Source organism: Somniosus microcephalus, chromosome 4 (genome assembly GCF_052327205.1).
Source record: "Somniosus microcephalus isolate GS21.2 chromosome 4, FLI_Smic_1.0, whole genome shotgun sequence".
NCBI lineage: Eukaryota > Metazoa > Chordata > Chondrichthyes > Squaliformes > Somniosidae > Somniosus > Somniosus microcephalus.
Genome location: NC_140990.1, coordinates 198,575,453 through 198,593,224, shown reverse-complemented (window position 1 = coordinate 198,593,224; position 17,772 = coordinate 198,575,453). Strand labels below are relative to the sequence as shown.

At 41.4% G+C, this 17,772-nt stretch overlaps 1 protein-coding gene across 3 annotated transcripts in view; it reads right to left on the bottom strand.

The window, feature by feature from the left end:
- Window positions 1-609: 609 nt before the first annotated feature.
- The window catches only part of cops8 (COP9 signalosome subunit 8), a 32,684-nt gene continuing 15,521 nt past the window's right edge, over window positions 610-17,772 (bottom strand). For 2 of the 3 annotated variants that reach the window (XM_085985677.1, XM_085985679.1), the window contains 5 exons: window positions 13,714-13,762; window positions 9,280-9,412; window positions 5,892-5,999; window positions 1,586-1,681; window positions 610-881 (listed from right to left, as the gene is read on the bottom strand). In XM_085985677.1, coding sequence (XP_085841803.1) covers window positions 802-881; window positions 1,586-1,681; window positions 5,892-5,999; window positions 9,280-9,412; window positions 13,714-13,762 — 466 coding nt within the window. In that variant the 3' untranslated portion in view covers window positions 610-801. The remainder of the gene's footprint in view (window positions 882-1,585; window positions 1,682-5,891; window positions 6,000-9,279; window positions 9,413-13,713; window positions 13,763-17,772) is intronic. The other variant, XM_085985678.1, reaches the window with a different exon arrangement.

Sequence of the window (17,772 nt, the reverse complement as noted above, 5' to 3'; positions counted from 1 at the left end):
CTTTTATCATTCATTGGTGGTGACCTGCACCAAGGGCTCTGTAAATGTGACTGGAATATGTACTGAGGATAGTCTGAGGTGACTCTCTAGTTATTTGCCCCTTCACTGTGGTAAGTATTTAGTCTCCACTCAACAGGTTGAGATTGGAAATTCATCACGTGGGGAATACAACCTTGTCTCTTATCTCTCCTAAACACAACATAGTAATGTTCCGACACCTCCTCTTAAAGAAAAAAGATTTAAGCTTCACTTAAGCACATTCAATCCACTGCTAAACACTAATCAAATGTAAAGTACTCAACTCAAAATGTTTTCAAACTTAAGGCCCACTAATTATTACTCCTGAACCAGATATGAATAACTTTAAAAGGAAAAAAAGACTCTCACTAAGTATTATTGTAGCTTATTAAACACAAACTACTGAAAAAAAAATCTAACAGAAGATCTTAAGCATAGCTGCATTATGCAGATTTCTGTTTGCTTATGAATAAACTGTCCAAATCTCTGGATAAACTCAAAGCAGAGCAGGAAGTTTCAGAATCCATAATGTGGGTGGAATTCAGTCGGCTTTTCTGAAGGTCAGTCAGTGGAATTAAAAAAAAAACTTAATTTGTGGAAAACACTAGATATCCCCTTTTAATTTAGTGATATTGATATTTACAAGAACATTCAAGAGCAACTTAGTCTCCTTTTAGTCAAAGTTAGTATACGGAGAAATTCTGCTGGTCTCCGTCACTCTCAAGACAACAAACTGACACGGCTGGGTTTTGTTTCTCTCTCTCACTCGATGGTGGTGGTTTGTCAGTTCTCGAGGAAGGCCACGTAGTCAGTTAGTCTGGCCAACTGTTGTTCATTAGGAATCTGTGGTACTGGAGGAGGTTCTGTTAAAATTACAAAAAAAAAATGAATCACTTTACATATTCATGTTAACATTATTATTTTGTGACGTGGGGGCTCAAACGAATGTAATGGACATATTTTTTTGGGTGTTCAGCTTAAACAGCCTAAGTGAAGGGAGTAGCAAATGCTCAGGATAAACAGGAAAAGACAAATCAAACACAAAAAGCAAGTGCATTTTATTTCCATATACATGGTTGTCATTTGTTTTTCTTTATCCCAGCAAAAAACATCTCCTTGCAATCATTAATTAAATTACATCTGTAAAACATCTGTTGAATGGCAATCACACGGATGCAGAAAGAAAATCCATCAACACTGTTTTAAAAACGTCTAATGGAAGGCTGCATTCAAAAGTCACATTAAAGTCACTAAGTAAACTTCAGAATGTGTCTTTCTCATTGGATTTCTTTACAGCCAACCCATGAAATGTGACTCCAGGAAGCAAGGCAAACAAAAAAAATAAGCGTTTGAGATGCAATCAGATGCAGACATAACTTAAAAGGCTTTTAAGCCAATCCAGACTATTTCTATCGGCTCCCTTTAGGGGGAATGATTTGCATGCAAAGTGTAAAGTAATCTTTCCATTTGCTGAAAGGCAGATGTACAATTGTTTTCACATTGCCTGTTCAAACACTGCAAAGACTTGTTTTTTTCAAAAAAAATGTAGAGCAACAGCACCACCTACCTGTTTTTTTGGGTACAACCATTCGTGTGGAAGGATCCGCCTGCCACCCTTGTTCTAATACAGCTGCAATTAGAATAGAAGGGAAACTAGATTGAGCTTTGGAAAGATGGAAAAATACCATTAAAAAAAAACACAGCAATAACAAACAGATAAACAAGTAAAAAAAAAGACATTTTTACAAGCGACTGCGTAGTACTTAGACAACTCAATCATAATTTAATTCCAGTTGTTCCCACGCTTCATATTTGTCTGCGTGTGGTGTTTAGTGTAGAGTTAGGAGATGAATGCTGAAATTTATAGATGGTAGGCAGGGCATTTTCTTTTGCTTTATACAGGTATCTGGCTAAATATCAAGATTACTTAAATCTTCTCTATACTGGAAGAAACATTATATCCATCTGTGGAGTATTTTGTAAAGCTATGATTAACAGTGCAAAGGCCTTTTGTACAAGTCAATCAAATGTGGTTAGGTGATGGCATCTTGTCTGCATCTGGGCACTAACCGGATTTGTTGAATTGACATCTATCATCTGTACATTTCGGACAACTTTCTTTTATATATAAAGAACCTACATTTTTAAGTCATCATCATAGAAATACAATTAATCTTGTAATATCTAGACAACCAGTATGTGGATGAAATATAAATATAATTCTCTGTGTCCATTAAAAGATTACCCTTTAAGGCAGTGCATTCCACATCATAATAACTCATCGAGTCTACAGCACAAAAACAGGCCATTCGGCCCAACTTGTTTATGCTGGCATTTAAGTTCCACAGGAGCTGCATAAAAAAAAATCTTCTCGCCTCTGGCTCTTGCTAATTACAGGAAACTTTGGTTTATCTGGAGGTTAACTGTCCGGAATGCTCGAGCCACCGGCAAAAATCAGAAGCCATTTCGTTAGGTTTTTTTTCTTTTTGTTGCTTTTTTCTCTCAACAGTCAAGCTCTGCAAGGTCTCGCTGAAGCTGTTGCTAAGCTACAGAGACGCTACAGAGATGCTTGCAAGGTACGGCTGACTGTTTAGAAGCTGTTGCTAAGCAACAGGGTTTGTTGCCAGATATGGAGCTCAAAATCTCCATATGTTTCAACATTAGCGCTGGTTTGTCCGGCAGTTTTGAGGGAACGGCAACAGCTCGGTCCCGTCGGTGCCGGATAGCACAAAGTTTCCTGTACCTTAAATCTGTCTTCTGATTACCCACCATTTGGCCAGTGGAAACAGTTTCTTCTTATTCACTATCAAAACCCTTCATGATTTTGAACGCCTCAATTAAAGTTCCCCTTAACATTCTCTGCTCTAAGGAGAACAATTGCAACTTCTCCAATCTCTCCCCATAACTGAAGTCCCTCATTCCTGGAACCATTCTAGTAAAACTCCTCTGCACCCTCTCGAAGGCTTTGACCTCCTTCCTAAAGTGTGATGCCCAGAATTGGACACAATACGTCAGCTGAGGCCCAACTAGTGATTTATAAAGGTTTAGTATAACTTGCTTGCTTTGTACTTTATGCCTCTATTAATAAAGCCAAGGATCCCATATGCTTTAACAGCCTTCTCAACTTGTCCTGCCACCTTCAAAGATGTGTACATACTGCCCAGCTGTCTTTGCTCCTGCACCCCCTTTAAAATTGTACCATTTAGGTTATATTGCCTCTCCTCATTCTTCTTTCTAAAATGCATCACTTCACACACCTCTGCGTTAAATTTCATCTGCCATGTGTCTGCCCATTTCACCAGTCTATGCTCTCCTGAAGTCTGTTACTATCTTCCTCACTATTTACTACTTTCCGAGTTTTGTCTCGCTGCAAACTTTGAAATTATGCCCTATATACCCAAGTCTAGGTGATTAATATACATCAAAAAGAGCAGTGGTCCTAATACCGACCCGAGGGACACCACTGTATACTTCCCTCCGGTCTGAAAAACCGCTCACCACAACTCTCGACATTCTGTCCCATAGCTAATTTCGCATCCACGCTGCCACTGCCCCTTTAATCCCATGGGCTTCAATTTTGCTAATATGTCTATTATGTGGCACTTCATCAAACACCTTTTGAAAGTCCATATTCACAGCATCAACTACACTACCCTAATCAACTCTCTCCTGCTGACTAGATATTTACATGGCCTAGCTCACTGGAGACCAAGTATTTAGCATAACTTTCCTCCAAAACACTGTTGCATCATTCCTTGGGGTAGATATTGGGTCCGTTTTGGACCAGCGGCGCACCCAAACCAAGAGGCTCGATGGAAATCGATTCCTGGGCCTCATCAGCATGGTTGTGCCTCCACAGGCAGCTCGTTCGAGCAAGAGACCACTGTTGGGCCACCTGCCTCGCCGGTAGTGGCCCTCGGTTAAGTCTGGGGAGGGGAATTGGAATAGGCTACGGGGAGGGTGCTGTCTGATCGTGACTCCTGTGAAATCCTGCTCCTCCTGGCTGCACAGGAACTTGCCTTTAGTTGGCGGGGTCACAGGGCCTGCTGAAGAATCATGCCCCACTCATTGCCTGTAAGTTTATTGATGGGGCCATTCAACAGGCGTTAGGCCTCAATTTACATATTTATGGAGACTAACGCATTTTAGGCGGCCACCTGGGAACATAGGTGGAATGCATACTAAATTGTACTCCTTGTCTCTATTGTATTGATGCTAGCATCAATGCTGCTCTGGTTTTTCCTTTCGTCACTTTACATGTACTTTCTCGCTGCACTCCCACAGTTGAAATCAAGATTCATCACACCATCTTTAATCCATTGTTTCCAAAGATCTCAACTCCCTCAATCTTCCATTCCTCCTACACTTTATATAGTCGTTTCAAACCTATGCCAAATCACATTGTCTTTATTCCTACACTTTCCAACATTGATGACCTGTACTGTGAGCTGTGACCCTTCACCTTGGCTTCTCAAAGAAAATCTCTTGCCAGTAAAGAGGGCCAACAAGATACCCAAGAACAGAAAGAACTGACGGTGTAACAAGTGGCACGAGAAGCGAGTTTTTTTTCCCCCCACAGAATCAGCTCTACAATGTTGTGGCTCTATTTCCAACTGGCACACGGGTCAAGCAATGTTCCACACAAGAAATAGGGCCCAACAATTAGTGTGAGAGAGTGAAGGGGGGTGCGAAAGAGTGAGGGAGTGGTGCGCGGTGAGGGGACGGGAAGGGGGAGTTGGGGAGGGAGGAGAGGGGGAAGAGGGTCAGAATCAGAAAGAATGAGAGAGTGCGAGAAAGTGAAAGAGAGAGAGAGAGAGAGAGAGAGAAAAAGAGAGAGAGGGGGAGAGAAAGGTGGGGAGAATGAGAGGGGGGGGGAAAGAGAGTGAGAGACGGAGAAAGTGAGAAAGACGGACAGAGACAAAGAAAGGCTGGTCATCTGATTGAGGTGTTAAGATTTATATAACCAAATGCGGAAACAAATTTGTAGACGTCCAATTAGCTATTTTGAAGCTAAAAAGTGCCAGCTAAGCTGCTAACAGCATACATGGTTTCAATGTCATAAGGACTTCCTCAGGATTAAAGCAAGAAATCAATGCACAAAATTCCAATAAAGCCTGGCAATTATGCGGAGTAATTATTGCATGAACAATTAATCTGTGTGTATGAAATTCTTCTTAGCTTCTTTTTTAATGGCGGCACTATCCCGTTTATTTTTAATAAATTTCAACTAGATTAAAGAACTAAATTCCTAGGTGTTGAATGATTTTGTACACAGCATAATTTCCAGACTCTGGTGTTGTTTGCAACAACATTTGATGTAACACCACGTTTGGCATGTGGTATTGTAGTTTTTATAAAAGCTTCAAACTCTATAAACCCAGAGACTATTTATCTGGCACAGCTGGCTTTTACTGCCTCACAATGCTCTACTGCACAATTAATTTAAATAGTTGAAACTCCACAACCAGTGGAGCAGTTACATTTCACACGCTGGAGATCAAATCCTGCTCTAACCTTCACCTAAAAAATGTTCTTTAACAGTGGATTGAAAGCAGAGCAGCAGCTTGATTTACATTTAATTTAATCATATTCCTAAGAGGATATCACATCTGATACACAATTTATATTTAATAAAGAAATAAACATCTCTGGTCCAAAGCATCTGGAACATGTTAAATTTTTACATATACAAATACTTTAAAATAGCGAGTGAATCATGCAATGTTTAGGATCCGAGCCCGGATGCATGAAGCAGTTATTGTGGAACTGGAGTTCACGACAAGCAGCAATGGCAAAAAGAACCATTTTAAAATTCTTGGTTTTGTACACAACTATATTTGGTCATTTGGCTTAGAAATCAGTAAAAATGTTACCTTTAACAGCATCTTCTACTGGAAGCCCCACAAAGGCTGCGAGATCATCGGCACTAATCGAGGTGTATGCTTGAGCAACGAGACCAAAGGCACGGCGTCTTGTTGCATCTTAAAAAGAAAATGAATTGAACAGCTGTGAGATCGGCTGCAAACCTAGACTGCCTACCATTCAGCAAACACCTCTTCTGTATTATTTTAAAAATATAGCACACCGAACTAATGTGATGTGAATGCCATAACACAACTTATCCACTCGAGCGAAAGATGCTTGGGAAAGCTTTAAAAGGAGTGACTCACTCCTTTTGTTTTGTTGGAGGCAAGAGAATGTACACAGGGAAGATTCTGCACTCATTCCACAGCAGGAGGAACAAACCTCCGAGAGCACCATCAATAAAGCAACATTTTCATGATGCGTAGATTAATGTCACGTCAAAATGTGTGCAGATGTCCAACATAGCTCCTCTAAAAACAGAAAGGCCCCTGCCTTTTACAATAGTGCATCCATGAAGCATGCAAACCTACACAGTATGCAAGTGGTCTGTAGGTATCAAACTAATTCTTGGTATCTTTCCAAGGATTGTAATCTACTCTATAAAAATCTATAATATAGCTCCTGGGATAGGACATAGTCAACATAAGATTTATAGAGTCAATAGGAGTCTGCAAAATATCTATATGATGAACATGCTTAACTGGTAGAAATTTCATGGAGTTGAGCATTCTTTGCTGGCAAAGAGCCTTTATGTTGAATTCAACGAGAATAAAATTAAACACAAGCTGCGACAATTTTTCAGCATTACAAACTGAATCATTCTTTCAAAAGAGCTGGGTTTTTAAAGAGAGAAAGTTTATTACCTTGGATGAGCTGTGAAAAAGGTTAAAAATCAAATCTGCTTTTGGTAGAGGCACCATAACAGCTGAGGCAGCTGAATGGTAAAGCATTCCTTGTTCCTTAAATTCCCAAAACCACATCAGAGTAGGCGATATTAATAATGAACTCCAAATTGGGACATTCGATGGGGGGAGGGAGAAGGAAATAAGTGAGACCAGCTTCACATTCTCGCTAAAAACATTCTTGATTTTTAAAAATCTGATATTCCAATGATATTGCTCATGTTGTGCTAATTAATGACTGAATGATGTGTGTGAATTAAAGGAGCTAACCTGTGAGCTACTGTAGCTTGTATAGTCAAAATTAAAACTGTAGGGTACTACAATTCTTCCACTTTAGACTGGAAGTGACTCAGAAACGAGGTGTCTTACAACCAATTCTGCGCTTGGCTCAGTTGGATGCACGCTCGATTTTTGAGTCAGAAGTTCGTTGAGTGAAGCCCCGACTCCAAAACCACAGTGTTCAGCGCACTACTCTGATTCTGAAGGGGATTGACAGGGTAGATGCTGAGAGGTTGTTTCCCCTGGCTGGAGAGTCTAGAACTAGGGGGCATAGTCTCAGGATAAGGGGTAGGCCATTTAAGACTGAGATGAAGAGGAATTTCTTCACTCAGAGGGTTGTGAATCTTTGGAATTCTCTGCCCCAGAGGACTGTGAGTGCTGAGTCTTTGAGTATATTCAAGGCTGAGATAGATAGATTTTTGGACTCTAGGGGAATCAAGGGATATGGAGATCGGGCAGGAAAGTAGAGTTGAGGTCGATGATCAGCCATGATCTTATTGAATGGCGGAGCAGGCTCGAGGGGCCATATGGCCTACTCCTGCTCCTATTTCTTATGTTCTTATGTACTGAGGGAGTGCTGCATGGTCAGAGGTGCTGTCTTGCGAATGAGGCACTGAACTGCACCTCCCCCCCCCACCCCTGTTCTGCTGGTTGAAGATGATCTCATCGCATTATTCAAATGAAAGTGGGGAGCTCTCCCAGTATCCAGGCCAACATTTAGCCTGCAACCAACACTGCCGAAAACAGATTAGGTGGTCATTTCTCTCATCTGCTGTTTGTAGGATGTTGCTGTGCATAAATTGGCTGCTGTATTTGCCTACAAAACTGACTATATTGCAAAAGTAGTTAATTAGTTGTGAAATGTTATGGGATGTCCTCAAGATGTGAAAGGTGCTATATAAATGAAAGTTCTTTCTTGTATATCATGGTGTAACCAAGTGAGGTACATCAAGGTCTTCTCTAAAACCACATCAGGAGAGTCTGACAACATCTTGCACAGCAAAAAGTGTATTTTTGCAAATCAGTCTTCAAATTCATCTCGAATTAAAATGCCCCAAAGGGACAGGAGAAGTGTTATTCTGCTATCTTTAATATAAAAGTGTTGCAGGCTTCTGAGAAGGGAAACACAGCAAGAGAGTGTGAGCAAGTCGTGTGTGGGGGGCTGGCAAAAGGATCTTTGCCAACAAAGTTGATACTTTGATATTAATGATGTATGTTTGTATGACATTTCAACACAACTGATCTCAATATGTAAAAGATTTAGCTTTTATTTGCCTATTTCTGTTTCTTGGGAAAAGATAACATTTCCTTTTTCAAATGTTTTTAACAGGACAAGACAGAATGAATGTTCAAAGTCAATTAATCAATGAAAGCTGTGACAATGCAAAGCTCTAACCAGAAAAGTGCCTGATCAACTAGTTAAACATCTTCTGTAAGGAGACGATTGCTCAGCTGATTAAGGCAGCTATGTAACTGAGCCACACAGAGCAGGAAGGTCCCAGATTGAATAGGCAGTCAGTGCCGAGTTGGTTGATCTTAAAAGGGATGCTGGTAGGGAGAGGCAAAATAGGTCAGGGTTTTAACAAGTCCTGCTAGCCATGTTCCCGGGTTGGAGTTAGGTGCTTGACTAGAATGTTCCCAGTAACTGAATAGCTTGCTGACACTCAATGTTTAGACTTATACATGAACAACTGCCACTTGGGTGATGCATGGGAGAAAGCCAAGTGAGCATGGAATAGTACCCTGGAAGAGAAACAAAGATATTAAAAGAGGAAAGGAGGGCAGAAAAAGTGGTGGGAAAAATATTATTTGTTATCTTATTTACCAGCACATCACAATCTCAGTTCCTCCAGATGTAGTCTGAGTGCGTGTAAACTTCCTGCAGGGAACTATAAAGCACTCACTGTGGTTAGAGCATGTTTGACCACTTCAGGCTGCTTTTATACTATTAGAAAAAACTGATAACGTTTCAGTTAATTCATAACTCTAATCCAATGCAAAACTGAGCAGAAAGTAGAAATCATTTGCTAGAGGGTTGAGGCGAGGGAGGGAAGGGGAAAGAGAACAGACCAGGCAATTAAAACAAAAGGAAGTATACCTGCTAGTTGTGGTGCAGAATAACTAAGAGTTTAAACTTGATTAGCTTTGGGGATTAGGAAGATCACACAATCCCCCTGAAAATACTTCAATTCTGAAGCACTGATAAGGATCATACCTCTCAGTTCCTCCATGATAGGCTGGATGTTATCAGACCATGGATGTGAGCTAATCACCGTGTAAATTCCAGGGAAGTCCCTTTGCCAGATACGCTGTCCCACAGACCAAATTGCTCCCAGCTCAGGATTAGCCTACAACATACGAGAGAAAATATCATTGAGATAACAAACAATTGTGAGTTCAGCTATTAATGTTGGTGATAAGTGTGTCATTTCAAGTCCAAGTACCCTTTTAATGATGTGGTAAGTGTTAATTACTACCAATCAACTTCTCGGGCACTGCAAATTAACTATTATAAGTGTGGAGTCTCATTCTCAGGTATTAATTGACGTTGAGATTTTTAAAATGTAAAATTTAAAAAAATGATTTTTTACTTTTCACTCTTAATCCAATCTTTCTTTTCTTTTCTTTATTTCTCTTTCTGTACCTGATTTAACAATGAATTCACCCACTCTAATGTACACATCCTTCTCAGTCCTTGCACGGTTTATTTCACAATCCTTCAATCGGAGTGGTTAAGGAGATACACAGTTGCTTGCCCTGTTCACACAGGTTCCAGATGCCCTGTTTCCCTCACTGCGCCGTTATCAGCAACATGCCACGCAAAAAATCTAAACATCCAAAGGCAAGTCTCAAATGCCCTGCTACAGTAAATTATGACCCAATATAGGCTTTAAATTTACTTCTCATCTATTTAAATTTATGTTCACGGTCCAACTTTCTTAGCTTAATTTGACTATTCTCCATCTACTTTATCTATATAAATAAATTCATACTTTATACATCTTAGTGAGGTACCTGCCCCCTTCCCTTAACCAGCTTCTTTCTAGACTGTAGAGTTTGAGCTTCCCATAACTCATCCCCCTTTTACACCTGGGCTTAATCCTGCTGCTCTTTTCTGCCTGGTCTCTCATGATCTTTATTTGTGGTGTGATCAGAATTATCAGACGTGTCCCTCGCAGTCCAGTGTAAAGCTCCAACATAGCCAGACACTGTTCCCAGGAAAGCATATTATATATTTAAAGAATACTGGCAGACCTCCAGTGGAATTCCTCATATTGAGCAGGAGAATATGCTAAATTTGAATAAGGATGTTATGCTATGTAATGCACAACTTATTATCAAGGCCACTGATTTACGGTGACTGATGACATCAAATTCTGCTTTTACTACATGGTATTTTAGGACTTTTATCAGTCTTTTGGGGATGAAATTCTGCAAGTCGATTGAGTTTCCAGTGAAAACTGTGGATTAGTGCCCTAATTATTGTGTGTTTCATTACCTATATATTTCTTATCTGAACTTTGTTTTGAAGTCCAGGACAGAGAGCAAGATGGTATTCTGACAAAAAGTCATCTACCTGATACGTTAACTCTGTTTCCCTCTCCACAGATGCTACCTGACTTGCATTTCTGTTTTGATTATAGCAGGAGTATGAAGTTTAGCAGCAGTTATGGAGGGGTGTTCCTGGGATTCAGTAGCATTGTGGGTGATGCTAGTAAATTACAATTCTGCGAAGGAGGAACCTGGGATTTGGTAATATAATGGGCTGGAATGTGGAGACTCAAGGATCACTTTCTGGGTGATCCTCGAGTCTGGCAATAAAGGGAAGATCCAGAATTTTGCATCATGGTGTGGCTTTTGCGGGGGTGGGGGGGGGAAATAGAGGGGTCCAGTATTCCAGCACTTGGCATGTCGGGCGTTTGGTCTGGGAGCAATTCAGGAAGGATTGTGCACCAGCACTGGGGGTGAAAGGTCCCACAATATCGCAAGACTGGAGGCGCCATCAGGGTCTGGAGCACTGGGATGTGTCCTGGGATTTTGTAGCACTGCAGAAAGGGCCCTGGGACATAGTATGACTGGGGTACATGAAAACTGGCTACACTGGGGGAGAGGGGAATTTAATGGTGTGACAGCAGTGAGGGATACACAGATACACATCTGGCTTTGCCAACACTCTTGGGGGGAGGGGGGGGGGGGGGGGAGAGAAAGAGAAGTGAGGGGTGTGTCCCAATGTCCAGGAACACTGAGGAGGACCAGTGGTCTGGGAATATTGGCGCCACCTAGGGTATGGCAGCAGTAGGGAGCTCAAGGATTTGATAGAGGGCATTGTGGATATGTATGCAGTATCATAAGGGGGGCAGGGGGAAATAGGGAAAGAATGAGCATGCATCGGAGATAGGGGAGGGGGAACGACTGGTATGGAGGACTCATGACATCTGTGGGCATTGTAAGGGCACTCCTGAGGTCTGGAAGCACCAGGAAAGATCCTGGGATATGTGAGCACTCTGAGGGGGAAACCTGGTGTGAGAATACTGGGAAAGTCTCCATTTTGGATTCACTTAATAACTAACCTGAAATATAATCAATTCATATTATTAATTGTAGTTTAAAGATTTAATTATGTAATTGCTGCACTTATAATCAATCATTCTTGTAAACCTGTTGTGAAATGCCCTGGGTAGCCCTGGTTTGGGAAGCAAGATGGAGGAAACTAAAGGTTCATGGGTCGTCCTTGACCAAAAATTAAAAAGACCACTTCAGCATTTTTCTTAACGGAACAGCTGCCTGTGAAAACAAGGCTAGCTTGGCAAGATTCCAGAGACCCCGATAAAGGACAAAGGCGAAGTCATTACTTATCTCAGCTGAAAAGTGAAGAGTTATGAACAAGGACACCATGTCTGGTTTGAGCTAGACACTGCTAAGGAGTGAAACACAGATGGTGTCAGGAAGAGGGGGGCGGGGCGGATGGGAGGGTGCTAATGAGGTCGATAGCCTGGCCTAGACCGACAGATCAGTGGGTACGTAGCATCTACATAATAAGAACATAAGAAATAGGAGCAGGAATAGGCCATTTGGCCCCTCGAGCCTGCTCCGCCATTCAATACGATCATGGCTGATCTTCTACCTCATCTCCACTTTCCTGCACTATCCCCATATCCCTTCCTTAATATTGAAAAATTTATTGATACCCTCCGAGTGAAGAAACCGTGTTAGCGTTTCAGGTCGATGACCTTTCGCCAGGCGAAGGGTCATCGACCTGAAACATTAACTCGGTTTCTCTCTCCACAGATGCTGCCTGACCTGCTGAGTATTTCCAGCATTTTCTGTTTTTATTTTATATTCCCTAGAGTGAAATTGGCCAGGACCCCGTAACTCAAACACTTGTTCTAAAACCAATGGGAGTGGGATCCCAGAGTCTGGCAGCACTAGTTGGGGCTCTTTTAGTCTGTTAACTCAAAGGTAGATCCTAAGGCCTGGCAGCATGAGAAGGATCTCACGATTTTGGGGGGGGGGCAGGGAAGAGAAATTGTTGCATCTGGATTGGGTGTGGTAGCCTTTATGGTGTGGTATCACTTGTAGAGGCAGGCCAAGAATCATTGAACAATATGCTGCATAGAGACAACTACAGTATAAAGTTTTCAACAATGATCTACAAGGATTGAAAGTATTTCTCCGCTGAAAATGTTCTTGAAATGTCTTGTCTGCATCAGGACCAAGTACGATATAAATACAGCAATGCTGAAATCTAGTGTTAAGGTGACCTCACAGTGCTCTCAGACACCAGGATCCCTCTTGGTGCTTCCAGTCCTCAGGAGTGCCCTCAAATGTCATGAGCCCTCCATACCAGATGTACCCTCCTCTCCCACCCCCATCCACGAGTCCAGGAAGAAGTTGCGGCAGTAGGAAAATGGTTTGAATGGGGAAATGAAAATATTTTTTGCAAGGCGTGAGGTTTGTTGCATTATAAGTTGTACTTTTTTTTAACCCGTGTGTAGTTAGCAGGCTGACAGGAAAAATAGTCACTGACTTTTTAAAAAAAATGTATTTTATCAGTTTGACTGGTTCAGTTTCTGAATTTTTATTGATAAGTTTTTCACAATCTTGATTACTGAGCTGAGATTGATTGCTGTTAAAAGGATTTAAAAATAATTGAGTGATTTGATTGGTTCAGGTTCTGCTTTGCTGGTAGATTTTGGTTGCATTACTCACAATTGGTTGAATATGAAATTTGAGTGAATGAAAGTGTTGATGCCGAGGTGGGAGCAAATCAAAAAACCTCAGTCTGAGATGGGAAATACGGTGATAAACAGAATGCGTTTCATATCATACCATTGTTATAATATTTTATGGAAGATACAAATAACTGTCATACCAACTCTGGACAGTACATTTGCCAACAGGTGTGCAGAATACAAGATTGAACAATCCAATTGTGAGATTCTCAGTCAACACCCAAGGTTTAAGATGCTGCAAAAGCCAAACTTGCTCTGGGTCAAATGATGGATTTATACAGAAAGTGAAAGCTGCTATGGTCCTCTCCAGCACTCTCAACATCCAATTCTATCCACAGGAGAAACATTCAAGCTGGCCATCTCATGCGTTTGAAACAAAAGTGTAGAAAGCAATGTTCATAAAACCGTAGACTCACAGTTTTGATGGCTTGAGGTATTCTCTTCCAGAGGTACCTTGCAGTATTCCTGCAATAATTAATGGAAACACCATGACTTTGGATACAACAATTCCATTGTCATTATAGCATCAAATATCAAACAAACTTCCAAATTCCACCAGTGTTCACTGTATATCTGAATGAGACACCCAAAGTCGAAGTTAGGCATATCTATCTTCAGTTTGGTTTGAAAGCCATTACAGTTGAAAGGCAGCGTCAGACTAGGAGGGGAAAAAAAGAGATTTAAAACTATGCACAGATCTCAAATTGTGTGCAGTTCTGAACTGTGAGCCCATGCCCACTAAGAAGTGAGTTTAGAAGGGTCCAAAGTAATTTTTCGATGGAACCTTTACAGCCAAAGAGTAAAATTTCATCCTGATAGACAAGAGTTGGATTGTAATCCAGGTCCCAGAGGTGAAAAGTAAATGACTAAACACCTAGACCTTGCAGCCTTCATTTTTAGAGAACGCCCAAGATCAAGAAAATATATAATAAACACTCCACTCCTTTAAATTTACTCAAAACAACCAGATACTCTACAAATATACAGCACCATTTTAAATTCTCCTGCTGCCAGTTTCAAATGTAGAAACTGCCTAGAAGTCTAGAACTATAGTTATTTTTACTGAAGTTACCGAAATTGATTGTTAACATTTGCTTGAGTATCTAATTCCTAATGTGCAAAGAGCCCCTCTCCCTTGTTTTGCTACTATGTAAATTGCATGTTTACAAGTATTATTAAAGGGCATCTTTGATTTAGATGTTGGAAGTAACTGGACATAGATGCTTTACCACAAGTGACTATTGAGGCAGAGACTATCATATCATATAGAGGGAATTGGACAAGTATCTGAAAAGGAAGAATGCAAAAGGATACGAAGAAAGGGATTAAAGCAAGAGCGCCAGTTAAAGACATGACAGGTTGAATAGCTGCCTTCGGTGCTGTAAATTCTGTGATTCAATCCCAGGCCTGAATTCCACCTCCCTGTAATATAAATCAACATTTGTCCCATGTTTATAGAGTGGAACCTCTCCACAATGTGGTGCAGGGCTGCATGGGGTACTCTGAACAGGGCTGCATGGGGCATTCTGAACCAACACTATTTGCAGGTTAAGTTCCAGACAATTTCATAGTATAAATGGGGTTATGCTGTATAACATTTCAGGGACTTTAATCCTGGATCAATCAGGAGAGTGAACCTCTATGAGCTATTTAAAGAGTACAGTACTTTGAAATTAATTACTGTGTGAACCCAACTAGTGCTAAGAGCTAAAAGTATTAAATGCAGATTTTTCTGTGTATGTATGGTGTGGGTACATAAATTCCCAAATGGTTCAAACCATGACATCGCTATCATCTGTAAATATTTACTTTTACAGATTTCCCTACACCAATAAACCCACATTTTCCAGAATATAGCACAAAAATAAATCAAAGATCTCCATCCATTTCCTTCGGTCCTTATAGACCCTCGTTAGGGTTCAGACCAGGGAAAGCGGTACGGAGTCTCCATATTCCAACGTACAAGAGGACCACAAACATATTTCTCCAGTGTTTCAATGTGAATCTTTTTTTAAAAAACAGTATGGTAACTGGAAGCTATGTGCCATCATGATGGATATAATCACAGTACAAATATATTATGTAAAAATGGAAACAGTCCATCGAGTAGGAAAAGCAAAAATAAATGAGGCAATAAAGGCTAATGGCTTAGATTTAATATCTTTCAACAACAAGGGACCCATTACCCATCAGATTTTAAAATTTTGCCATTTGCAGTTGAGGTTAGAGTTACTTTAAGGGTTTCATATTGATCTTTTAAGGTATCCATATTTGTGCCAGTTCATAATCCTACAGTCTTTAAAAAAATTACACACATCTGAGGAACATTTTTCAAAGTCCAACCACAGTATCGCAAGAACCAGTCTTACTACTATTGCTAATAAAACATACTCTCATGCCTCTTGGCCAGGTTGTACAATGGAAACCAGGAAGAGGTTCAACCTATAGTCAAAATAGTTAGCTACTAAAAAGCAAAATTTATTGTCAGTGGACATATAAAATGAAGTTGGTCAACCCTAGCATATTTCCTACCGGGCACAGAATTCATATCAGGGAACAGCTTTACTTTTTAAAAAAAATAAACAAACAATCTAGAGAGGACAGGGAAGGGATTCAAAGATAGAACCTAGTACAGGAAACTCTCGATTTACCGGCACCTAAATAACTGGAAATCTCTGTTAACCGGCAAAATTCAGGAGTAGGTTCAGGTAAGTTTTACTTCATATTAGTGGCAGTTCCTGGATCTGTGGCTGTGTAACCAGGGTTCCTGCACCTGTTGCTAAGCAACAGGGACGCCTGGATCTGTTGCTGTGTACGGGGCTCTCGTACCTTTTACTATACCTCTCTGTAATCCGGACTTATTGATAAACCGGCACCATGCCGGTCCCATCGGTGCCAAATAAAAGAAAGAGTTTCCTGTACACAGCTTGGTCAGGACTGAGGAAACTATGCTGCGGAGAAACCTATACAGTGCTTCAGGAGAGTTTAATCTTGCAAAGTGTGCAAAATAGCAATTCACCTGGTATGAATTCTCCATCTAATCTGGGAGGAAAAAATGTAGCACAACCAATGAAAGATTCCTCCATCGCAACACTCTACAAGAGAAAGGGCGGAAGGTCAGACTGCTGCAGCTACCATAGAATATTACCCTTTCCTTTTGCAGGGAAAATCTTAAGAGTACCAGGTTGATCAGCAGCACCACCGACAACATCCTACCTGAATCATAATGTGAGTTTCACTCTCAATGCGGCATTGTCAACAGGGTCTTTGTAGCCAGGTAGATCAAAGAAAAGTACAGTGAACAGAACGTGGGCCTCTACATTGTTTTTATAAACCTAAGCGCTTCCAGCTGAATTCTAGCCAATTGCACAATGGGATAATGGGGCAATGATAGCAAAATACTGTGGATGCTGGAAATCTGAAATAACAGAAAATGCTGGAAAAACTCAGCAGGCCAGGCAACATCTGTGGAGAGAGAAAGAGAGTCAACGTTTCAGGTCAAAACCCTTCGTCAGGACTGAAAACACAGGAAATGAAACAGATTAAAAGGTCAGTTTGGGGGCTGGGAAATGGGGATAAAAGAACAAAAGAGAAGTGAAGAGACATTAAGAGGTATTTAAAACGAGACGAGATGGTGATAGGACTAGTAAAGAGACAAAAGACAGCTCTAGATGAGGTGTGAAATGCACTGGCAGAATGAGAAACAGCTGCCATGTGGGAGAGAAAAAAAGGGGGAAGGACACAAAACAAAGGTGTGGATAAAAATATATGTAAAAATGTAATGGGGGCTGAGGTTATGATCTGAAATTGTTGAACTTGAGAGAGTCCGGAAGGCTGTAAAGTGCCTAATCGGAAGATGAGGTGCTGTTCCTCGAGCTTACACTGGGTTTCCATGGAACAATGCAAGAGCCCGAGTACGGTGAGGTCCGAGTGGGAATGGGGCGGTGAATTAAAATGACAGGTGACCGGAAGCTCGGGGTCACCCTTACGGACTGAACGGAGGTGTTCCACAAAGCGGTCACCCAATCTGCGTTTGGTCTCCCCAATGTAGAGGAGACCACATCGTGAGCAGCGAATACAGTATACTAAATTGCAAGAAGTACAAGTAAATCGCTGTTTCACCTGGAAGGGGTGTTGGAGGCCCTGGTCAGTGGGAAGGAGGGAGTTATAAGGGCAGGTGTTGCATCTCCTGCGCTTGCACGGGAAGGTGCCGGGCGAAGGGGAAGGGGTGCTGGGGGTGTTTCGGAGGGAGCAGTACCTACGGGATGCTGAAAGGGGAAGGGAGGGGAAGATGCGTTTGGTGGTGGGATCACGTTGGAGGTGGCGGAAATGGCAGAGGATGATCCATTGAATGTGGAGGCTGGTGGGGTGAAAGGTGAGGACAAGGGGAACCCGATCGTGGTTCCGGGAGGGAGGGGCAGAGCAGAAGTGCGGGAGACAGAACGGACACGGTCGAGGGCCGTGTCAACCACAGT